Source organism: Durio zibethinus, chromosome 19 (assembly GCF_047325235.1).
Source record: "Durio zibethinus cultivar Kanyao isolate XHJ-2024 chromosome 19, ASM4732523v1, whole genome shotgun sequence".
Lineage (NCBI taxonomy): Eukaryota > Viridiplantae > Streptophyta > Magnoliopsida > Malvales > Malvaceae > Durio > Durio zibethinus.
Window position 1 is genome coordinate 7,135,333 of NC_143180.1, and position 11,858 is coordinate 7,147,190.

The 11,858-nt window shown below is 28.2% G+C and overlaps 1 protein-coding gene and 1 pseudogene across 1 annotated transcript; one reads left to right on the top strand and one right to left on the bottom strand.

Moving 5' to 3' along the window:
- The first annotated feature begins 524 nt into the window (after positions 1-524).
- Positions 525-2,613, top strand: LOC111309865 (protein NUCLEAR FUSION DEFECTIVE 4-like). Its single transcript, XM_022908862.2, has one exon. It carries the CDS (start codon positions 560-562, stop codon positions 2,330-2,332), a length of 1,773 nt encoding a protein of 590 aa, XP_022764597.2. The 5' UTR covers positions 525-559; the 3' UTR covers positions 2,333-2,613.
- LOC111309866 (flotillin-like protein 4) lies at positions 2,612-10,857 on the bottom strand (annotated as a pseudogene).
- Between the last annotated feature and the right edge of the window lie 1,001 nt (positions 10,858-11,858).

An 11,858-nucleotide genomic window follows, 5' to 3' on the forward strand; every position in this document is an offset into this window, starting at 1 on the left:
CTGTATAACTTGATAGTAAAATTTTAAAAACCATTTTCAATTTAGAAAAAATAAAAAAAGAAAATCAATAATACTAATGAAATTCCAATTAAACTATATGAATTTATATTTTTAAATTTCACAAACAAAAATAAAAAGTTGTCATGTGTGTGTGTGTGTTTTTTTTTTAGGTATTTGAAGTTGTCAAAATTTAACCCGAAACTAAAAATCCTGCACACTATCTATTTTTGTATTAATACATTAGTTTTTTATATTTTTAAATATATCCTAAATGCCTCAAACTCCCTCTTTCTAGCGTATGAGATAAGTGATAAAAGTAAACTACTTAGCACTCACAACAGGTTAGCTTTCCCACATATCCAGGACTCATTCCAAACTGAAACTAATCTGATTTTTCTCAAACTATATGATTTTTAAGGATAAGAAGTTCATTTTTTTTTTCCCATAAGATTTTATCTTCTATATTATCTTATATATATCAGCTTTTATCTTTTAATGTTTTACTAATCTGATAATATAACAGAAACTTCAATTTTCAACAGAGTTTACAAGCCACACCATGGCTACCACTACCAGCAACAATGGCGGTGACTTCTGTCGTTTCTTGCTTCAAGTCATCACTGGAAGATGGTTCATGATGTTTGCATCTTTTTTAATCATGGCAGGTGCCGGTGCAACATATCTGTTTGGTGTTTATTCCAAAGATATTAAAGCAGCCTTAGGCTATGATCAGTCCACACTCAACCTTATGAGCACATTCAAGGACCTTGGAGCCAATGTTGGAGTCCTCTCCGGCCTCCTGGCTGAGGTAGCACCGACATGGTTTGTTTTGCTAGTTGGTTCAGTCATGAATTTCACAGGGTATTTCATGATATGGTTAGCTGTGACCAAAAGAATTGCTAACCCAAAGGTATGGCAAATGTGTGCATATATTTGTATTGGTGCAAATTCACAAAACTTTGCCAATACTGGTTCACTTGTTACTTGTGTGAAAAACTTCCCAGAAAGTAGAGGGATGATGTTAGGGCTTATGAAAGGTTTTGTAGGGCTGAGTGGTGCAATTTTTACACAGCTTTATCATGCTATCTATGGCAATGATTCAAAGTCTTTGATTCTGCTTATTGGTTGGTTACCGGCTGCGATTTCTTTGATTTTTGTTTACAACATTAGGGTAATGAAGATTTCTACACATCCAAATGAACTTAAAGTGTTTTACGAATATCTGGCAATTTCAATTGCTCTAGCTTTGTTGATCATGGTACTAACTGTTGTTCAGAAAAAGGTTACTTTTTCTCATGCTGCTTATGTAATATGCGCAGTTGCAGTCTGTTTGATATTGTTTTTACCCTTTTTCATTGCTGTAAGAGAAGAATTTTACACTTGGAAGAATAAAAAACAAGTTACTGCCCCTATTAGTACCATTGTGGAGGCGCCACCTCCCGAGACGGTGTCAAAATCTGAGATAGAACCTGAATGTACAGAGACCAAGATAGAGAAGAAGAGTCAGGAAGCCTCAGTCTGCACAAATGTTTTCAAGCCACCTAAAAGAGGTGAAGATTACTCCATTTTCCAAGCTCTTCTTAGTATAGACATGATTCTCCTTTTTGTTGGTACATTCTGTGGATTGGGTTGCAGCTTAACAGCAGTTGACAATCTAGGCCAAATTGGTGAATCCTTAGGTTATCCACATCATACCATCTCTACATTCGTTTCGCTTCTTAGCATATGGAATTTTTTTGGTAGAGTTTTCGCCGGATTTGTCTCTGAAATCATTCTTTTGAAGTTCAAAATACCTAGGCCTGTAATAATGGCACTTGCCCTTTTCGTAGCCGCAATTGGAGATATACTTGTTGCCTTCCCTTGGCCTGGTTCTGTTTATCTTGCTTCTTTGTTGTTAGGATTCGCATTTGGTGCACAACTAACATTGCTCTTCATCATTGTGTCTGAGCTTTTTGGATTGAAATATTACTCAACTCTTTTCAACTGTGCTCAATTAGCCAGCCCTCTTGGGTCATTTGCACTTAATGTGAGAATTGTTGGGAAACTTTATGATAAAGAAGCATTGAAGCAGCTGGCTGCAAAGGGGATGACAAGATCAATGGTGAAGGAATTGACTTGCATTGGAAAACAATGCTACAGACTATCTTTCTCAATTCTTGCCGCTGCTAACATCTTTGGATTTCTTGTCATACTGATTTTGGTTCTCAGAACTCGTAAATACTATGCAGGAGATATCTACAAGAGATTCAGGGATGAAATGGCAGCAAATGAAAAGGATATGGCTTTGAAATCAGCACAGGGGAATCCAAGTGGTGAAAGACAAGGGCAGTAACAGAATAGATCAGTTCACTGTACTTTGTTTCATTTATGCATTTTTCTGTCATTTCTGGAAATATTTTTTTTCCTTTATTTGTTAAGTTTTAAATTTGTTGCTTGTGCAACAATGAACTTTCTGCCAAAGCTTGTTTAGATATTGTAATGGCACTGCCCCAAAGGGGCACTTTGCTCTTGCTGATTATAATAGATCAGTGATTAAGGTTATAAAATAGTTGAATTATATATCTAAAAATCATCAAACATTTGAAAATTTTGAATTTTTTTTATACAAATGAGGCAGAGGCTGGGGGGAAGGGTATGCAGGTGCCATTGAAAAAATTTAAACTTTTACTTATCAAGAAAGGATAAATTAAAGCCTTGGGCATTTGCGAGTTCCATTAGTCCTTCATCCTCCTTTTGTTTTGCATACAATTTTCCATCAGCAACTTGTTGATGAGCGTAAAGTGCAGCATCTGCAATTGCCTTTTCTTCTGCAGCCAGTTTTTCCTTCTCATACAGACTTGCCTCTGCATTCTTTTGTTTCTTGTACAGCTCCCAGTTTGCTTCTTGCACCTTCATTTAGAAATAAACAAAGGATATTTCGAAATTCACATCCTATATTTTCCAGTACTCAAATTAAATCCCTATATATACATAGGGTGGCTGTTGGCTTACAAATGTAACTGAGACACCCCATGGATTGTTAAGAACTAAGAACACATTGAAAATCGTATGGAATACCTCACTTAGAGGAGGAGAGAAGCCTTCAATGGAAATGGCATTTATCTCACGAAACAACAGCAAAAGTAATACTGTTTCATGGACTCTGAAAGTTTTTTCCAAAGATCCAAGCAGACGGCACCTATCCAATTTTTTCGTTAGAAGTTACTCAAAATGAAGCAATATATTTCTTCCTCTTGATGCTATTGACATTTCAGAGTATGATTTATTGACTTAATTCACATTGGAAAATGCCATGAATCATTTCAGAGTTACTTATAGTTTTATCTAGTTTTTCAGAAGGCATTTCTAGTTGATGCCTCAAATTCAAAAGGCCTAAAAGTAAAGCAAATGATCTACAAAAGTCTCCATGCATATTCAAGCTGGGGATAAAACCTCAAAATTACATTGACATCAAAGAAGTTCAAAATGGTTTCAAGCGCATCGATCCATCATACCATTGCATTACCAGAATGCACAACAATCAATCCCATGGGCAGAATGCAATTTGACTAATGGTGTGGATTCATCTATAAATTTGGAAAAAATAACAAGGTAATGCAACAAACAAAATTCTAACTCAACCGACAGAAAAATAGAACATCAATTTGATTAATGAGCAAATCATCAATTTCATATCTTCCCAACATACAGAATACACAGAACAGAACTAAATATTGTACAATCATCCGAAATCCCAATGCATGTTAGCGGATGTTTACACTTTGAACTGTATAATTAATCATGCATTAATATGACCAACATCAATTCAAAGCTGTGTTTCATAAATGAACAATTCTAATCAAACCAAACAAAATAAACTAGTAGAATATCAAAATTCACGATTGTTTCATATTCCACACTAATTTTAGTAAGAAACTCATGTTAGAATTTTTCGATAAGTGGGTTACTATTAATTAGTAATTTTATAATTTAATAAATCGGCTATTAATTTTAATCATAATACGAGACAAGTATGAAAGCCTAAATAATTAATTGTAATCACTTACGTGTGAATTTTATACATCTTATTGGGTCAATATGATTTGGCGATTATGTAGTCCTTTGACCCATTAAACTTTTGATGAAAAGATTTCTAAGGGTTTTAATAAAATTTGGTTAAGGTCTCCTCTTCACTTATAATTAGCGATGTCTATGCATTAAGAGCCACCTGTAACAAAAGAGTGAAGAGGAATACCCAGTCTCTTCAAGAATTGGTGTTGCTTCTGCTTATCATCTATGATTGCCCAAATATATACAAAATATGATTAAATTTGGTGTTTTAATATTCGCATATGATTTTTTGAATTTAAAATTATGTTTACATGTAGTATTAGAGTCTAGCACGTGATATTACGACCCAAAATATTATTTTTAAATTTATTTTGAATTAAAAACATTGTTTTTGGGTCAAATTTGTGATTATGGAATTCCATGTTCTAATCATTGTTTTTGAAAATTATGTTAATGTTTTTGTTCCTATTTGCGTAAGGATTGAAATTATATCAACAATTTTTTGTAACTCATTTGGGAGAGAGCGAAATCAAGATTCAAAGTTTAGGTTCAAAATTTGAACAAAATTCAAAATTTAATTAAAACCTTAATATTTTATGTGTCTTAGTCCAAATTGGTTGTTAAATATTGTTATCCATGTGTTTTAAGATTGAAACATGCATTTTAAATGCATGAAATTTGAGTTTTAATTGATCAATTGGAAAGAAACCATAAACGGATTGTGTATTTCAAAAATTTTTACTTAAATTGATGTTGATTCATGTTATTTTAATGCAATTTGAAGCATCAATTTTGTAAATATATGTTTTGATTAAAGTTTAGAGCATTTAATTGCATTAATGAAAAAAGGAAAAGATGAAAAACTAATGAAAAAATCAAGTAGTAAAAATAGGTCAATAGTAGATATCAACTTAAAATTTTATTTTTAAAATTCATGGCAATTTGTGTGTTTTTTATGCATATTATGGCATGAATTTTGTAAATCTATTTGTTAATCATGTTTAAAGTTTAATTGCAAAAAAAAAAAAAAATCAAATTGGTTTAAAAAATCGAAATGTATACAAATCAAATGAAATTTGACCCATTTAGGTAGACTCAAACCGGTTAAATAAAGAAGATAAATAGTGGAGTCATGAATAGTATTGACTCGATGAATAGTACTGAGTTAGCACAATACTGAGTTTATAAATAGTGCCAAAATCAATAAATTGACCAGTTTGAACCTATTTGGAGTCCCTTTTTTATGCCATTTGTTTGTTTTGTTAGTTCTGAAATTTTGTGCTACATGTATTTATTATTTTTTTGGATTTTTAAATGGTATAAAATATTTATTATATAATATTTATGTATAATTAAATAATTATTATATTTTATGTACATGAATTCTTTTTTTATTTTATAATAAAATATTTTGGCATGCTTAGAATCTATTGAAAGTATGTACTCTCTTTTTATGCTATTTAAGATTTACATACTCTCAGCCTAAATTTTATGTGCATAATTATATAAATGTAATAAATTTTGTTTTTACTAATTTTTGGTTATTCATTTAAAATGCAACATGCACTATTTTGAAAGACAAGTTAGGTTTTAACTCCATGAGGTTTTGGTATAGTTAATATTAATTTGGTAATTTATTTTATAATTTAATATAATTATTAAATAATAGTAAATTATTATTTACATGAAATAATTGAAGTTTAAAATTGTCGTCTTAATTTATTTTTTTCCGTGACTATGTTGACATTATGTATTATTGTTGATTCATGAAAATTTTATTTTTAGTACATGATACATAAGAATAAAGTATTAAATAGAAATATTAAATTATCCATAAAATTCAAAACAATTAATTTAAATGCAATAAATTACTTATTGATCTAGTGAGACACATTCGGTTTAAGTATCTCACAAAAAAATATCATAACTAAAATGATTTATCGAAATATGCATTAATTATTATTGTCTCACACAAGATCAATCAATTTTTAATGACCTAAAGAGATACATCATAGTCAAATATCTTGCAAGAAAATGTTAAAATGCATACACTCAATTAAGTCTGCAAACTAAAATTATGAGCAATTTAAATTTCTCAATATGAGAAATATAATTGGTTAATGTTGGTGTTTGACTGTCAAAAGAGCTCACTCATTCAAACTTACAAGATTTTTTTATGTGCAGAAATGGGTATATTTTTAAATTACCTTATACAATTATCTGTTCAAAGGGAGTTATTGTGTTTGATAATTTGGAGTAAACATGAAGCATTATGGTTGATGGTATACTGCTCTAGAAGGTTTGTTTGTCCAAAGGGGACAAGCTTTTACAATATTTTGCTTTTATAAGATACTTATTAAATCAAGTATACTCTTATAAGATATTAATTGTTTCTAATTATGATATTTTGAGAAAGCAACAAATAAAATTTTATTTCTTAATAAATATTTAGAGCATGCTTTTGTTATCATAAAACTCAACAAATATTATCATAAAGATCCTAGGTAATAAAAAAATGAGTTATGAAAGTAAGTTTCAGTCTATAAAAGTAAGCAAAAATTAGTTTTGCAAATTTTAAAGTTTTGAATGAAATGTATTGTTATTAAGGCTTTCTAGATTAACTTACCTTAATGTTTATATCACAACTTATACTTGGTAATATTGAAAATATAATATTTCTCACATGAACATTATCATATACATGAGATTGATTTATACTATAAATATTATGTGTATACAATTGCCTACAAAAATTATATATTATTGACATTCATTATATCTTATTATGTTGAGATTTATGGTATGAAATTTATGTAATTTGTTGAATTTCATATAAATATTAAGTGCCTATTTTGGTAGATATTCTTTTGGCTAGTCAATTTTTAATTTTAAAATTTCTTGTAGTCGTGCGTGAAAGATTGAAATGTCATAATAAAATATTATTAATTGTTAAAACAATTTACTTAATAATGTGGCACGCTAAGTGTTTATATTGATTGAAAGCATTATGGAACATGACTTGAAAACTTTTAAGGTGAATAAAATGATAATGGGTATTATAAGTTTTAATTTTAATGATCCATAAAGGTACATTTAAATTAGTATCTTGTTTAGAGTGATCACATGTGTAAATAGACATAAAAAAATCAACATAATTATAATGATTATGAAATTTCTTATGTTGTTATAGGATTGTCTTTAAGTTACTACATGTGATTACTTACCTAAAGAGGGTGATTATATGTTTTTAATTTAAAAATAATTATTAAACATTTTTGTAAAGTGAAAAAATACATAGACCTAGAGAATTTATTTGCTCGAATGGGATAGATTTTCAAAAGTGTTTGTATTTTTTCATTGATGTATGATTTCACAAAGTTCTGATATTTTCTTTAAAAGAATGTCTAAGATTAAGATTATTATAAAGTACCTTGGCTATTATTGATAAAACTAGTAAATATGTTGAACTGATTAAAGTCTTATCTATTTGGATCATGATTGGCCTTCAATATTATTGGATAATTGTCATCATAAGTTAATGTTTGCCATTATCGATAAGTTCTTGGATCTTTTCTACAACATAATAAATCTATAAATTTTAGTCACTTTAATTTATTATATATAAGGATATACATTTGTTAGACAATATCTTATAATAGCCAAGAGATTAGCTTCCACACAAAAAAGTTTTAAATCTATTATAATATCTCAATTTTTCTCAAGTAAAATTGAAAGTTGTTGACATATAATTGCATTTAATAAATATTTATTTTTGGTGATTAACTCTCAATTAAGATATTAATTTGATTATCTTAGTTACCATTATCAAGCCTAGTAGTTATCAATTTTAAAATGCATATTCTTGTTATTTGTTGATAATATACTGTAAAGAAAATTTAATATTTTCTTTTGAGGAACTTACACTTGAGGGGAAGAATATTGTTTTACACTTATCACATATGTGAGAGTTTTGAGAAATGAAGTTTTGTGCAAATAAGTAAACTATTTGTTTTGTTTTTATTAGTTCAACTCCTTCCTTAATAATCTTCCCTAAATTTGGTTGGTTTATAATTTTCTCTCATTTCACATCATTTGTATTGAACTATATATGAATTAATTTTAAGAGTTATTTTTAAAAAATGATAATATAAATGTTTTGATATTTTTATCATTATTATTTTATTAAGGCCAAAACTATTCTTTTAACGAAAGTGAAAATTAGAGGGAGTTTTTGCATATATTTTAAAGTAATAAGAACTCATAAATGCCTTAAAATTATTGTTTTAGAGATATCATATGTGTTAAGGTTAGTGGGAGCTAATAGGTTATTGGTTTGGTCACATTCTTGACATAATAGATCAGTAATTAAATTAATATCAAATTCATTAAAAATGATCTCATGTTAAAACATTGAGAATTTTGTGTTGTATGAACATATAAATATGAAAATTTGTTTGTAATATATTAGTAATTTGTAAATGAATTATTAAAGTGACATCATGGAAGTCCAAAAATAATAGTGGTTATTACATTTGGCATAAGAGCAGACAATATATAATTTCTTATAACTTAATTTATTGAAGTGCTTTTATTTATTATTCAGTTTGATTGAGCATATTTGTGATTCACTAGATTAGTAAGAGTCATTGTGATATGATTATAGATGACATATTTTATTTATGTGAGGATTATGGTATTACCAAGTTCATAATATGGATATTTACGAGTATAAAAAATATAACTTGTTAAGGTATTGAGTTGATTATAGCAATAATGCATTGCAAATTTGCTTTTGAAGCCATTACTATTTTTTGTTTCTTTACTTTATTAAATGCATCGCATATGATTACTAATTACTTATAAGATATAGTTTAAGATGAATAAGTCCATAAGGAACCATAAAGTTAAGTGGATACAACTGTTTTATATATACATCATAGTTGATATTTGTATATATGTTTATTATTGCATGTGCATATCTTATATTAACATGTCATATTATAAATCCTTAAGATTGGGTATCTATCTTAAGTACAATTTTAGTGTCATATGGGAATGTCTCATAAAGGATACCATTAAGTTATTTCAAGGATTAAGAAGAGACATATAAGCACATTTAGATGCCATGAAAATTTCTCAGCAAATTTAGAGAAATTGGTAAGAGGACTGATAATGAAAATAACACATTGAGATCGTATTTAGGTTTTTTTTTTTTTTTGTTACATAGCCACACTAAGATACATTGTCAGTAGAGTCCCTGCTACTTGTAACCATAGATTAGTCTTATGTCAATAAGAAACAAAAAGGTTTCCATGATTTGGTATTGATAGTTTTATTAAAGAGGATCATCAAAATGTTATCTTAAGGGCTAACTTATTTTTTAAAGTTATGGCCACATTAAAGTAAAGTTAATCAGTCTAGAGTCTTATTTCTAAATTATGTTTTCTTAAAATCAAACAACCCAATTAATATTGACCAAGTAGGAAAATATTAGAATTTTTCAATAAGTGGGCTATTATTAATTGTTGATTTTATAGTTTAATAAAATTGGTTAATAAATTTAATCCTAATACAAGACAAGCATAAGAGCCCAAATAATTAATTGTGATCACTTACGTGTGAGCTTTATATATTTTATTAGGTCAGTGTGATTTGGTAGTTGTGTAGGCCTTTAACTCGATAAACTTTTGATAGAGAGGTTTTTAGGGTTTTAATAAAAATTGGATAAGGTTCCTTCTTTACTTTCAATTAACGGTATCTACCCATTGAAAGTTGTTTGTAAGATAAGAGCAAAGAGAAAAGCCTAGTCTCTTCAAGAATTGATGTTGTTTTTACTTATTATCTATGACTACCCAAATAAGTATCCAATATAGTTAAATTTGGTGTTCTATTACTCGCATATAGTTCTTTGGATTTAAAATTATGCTTACAACTCAGCCTTAAGCTTCAATATCATGGTCACAGTATTCATCCTCTCCACTTCTATTTACAATTAAGCTTCCTCTAATGCCACAACCTTTGACACTTTCAGCTCGCCCAACCTACCTTTATCTTAGCCAAATTAGCATTTGACTCTGCTATTTTAGCCTCTCTTTGGTTAAGAAAAACCTTAACCTCAGTTTTCACCCTTATCTCTTTTTTTTTTCTTTTTTTCTGATTCGATATAATCTTTATTTCAATATCAACCCTTGTAGCATTTTGCTTCTTTTGCCATTCCTTTAACTTTGCTCCAACCTCTCTTTTCATCTTTGCTTCAGCTACATTAACCTTAGCTTGGTTAGTGGCTTCCATTTAACTCTTTTAACCCAAGTAAGAAAATACTTATAGCCAGGCACATCAATAAGCTGTTGAAGATTAGCATTATAGATAAAAAGCCTAAAATAGTTTAGCTCAAGTTGAACCTTCTCAAAAACCTAAAGTTTAAACTTTTTGGTTCTTTTAAAAATCTTTTCAATTGTTATAGAAGTAATAATAACCCTACTTTCTCCTTCAATAACACATTGAATGAGTTTTTTGACAAAGTGAGGGATTCTTTATGGTAAGAAGACATAAGCCTAGCATACTTGATAAAGCTATCATTGTCATTGGCTCGAGGACCAACATTGAAAAAAGTTGGGAAGATGAAAATGAGCTTCTCAATGCTCATGGCTTGTACTTGGAAGGTGTAGTTTACCAGAGTGACATAAAAAATGTTGCTAAAATTGGCATGGCAGTACCTATGCAACCATGCCTTTTTAGCAAGCTTGATGTCTCAGATGCCAGCGCCGATAAAACTAGATATTGGTATGCTTCAACCACCTTATACATAATAATTACTTTAAGATTTTCAATGAGAAATGAAAAAATGATGGTTAATTGTTGAGGAAAAGAAGAGAATGTTTGTGTTAGAATATAATGTAGGCTTAGCTTTAGAGGGTTCCAAATTCCAATGTAATTGGACAAATTTTTAAAATAAAAGTTTTGTAGTGTTTTAAAAAATTTACATTAAATTTATAAATAAATAAATAATATTCAAATTTAAATTTTGTAAAACCTTCCGAATTCAACTAATTTTTTCTTTCTCTTTTATATGACTTAGAATAGTAATTGAGATTTTAATTTTGACATGATTTCAAAATTTTTATTTTCGCTAAAAAAACTAATTTAAGAACAAAATTAAAAAATTGATAAATGTGGAATTTAGTTTAATTAATTTATATAATTACTTGTAAAAGTTAACATTTAGCAAGTCTGAAATTCAAATTATAATACTTGCAACTTTTTACCTTATTTCCAAGCAGCAACTTTTTTATATAAAAAAACTAAATGTGATGTTTTTTATTCTCAAACTGTAATTTTTTTATAGATTAATCTTTTAAAAAAATTTATAATGATATGAATTAAATGTTTTTTAATGTTTATATTAAATTTTTATATTGAAAACATTGTAATAGAAAAATAAAATTACCATAAAAAATAACATTAGACACAAACTTTTATACAATTAATGCGTGGATATTTTTATAATATCCATCAGAGATATTTTAAGATTTTATTTAGACTTAATCTTTTTTTTAATCATTTAAAAAGTACATACTTTTACATTAATATGGTGCATTCAAAATTTTACTTTAATTTTATTGTACATATCAAACATTAATTGATAAAGAAAAGAAATTTTTTCTTATCAACTTGTATAACATTGTGAGTATGCATGCATATATTTCTTACCATTGAAATTATTTAATTAAAATAAAAATAAATAATAAGATAAAAATTACATTATAAAATTCATTTTCATTTGACGATTATAGGTTAGTTTAACATTA

What these genes read in the sequence shown, in the direction of transcription:
- LOC111309865 (XM_022908862.2), top strand. Translation starts at nt 560, where the DNA reads ATGGCTACCACTACCAGCAACAATGGCGGTGACTTCTGTCGTTTCTTG.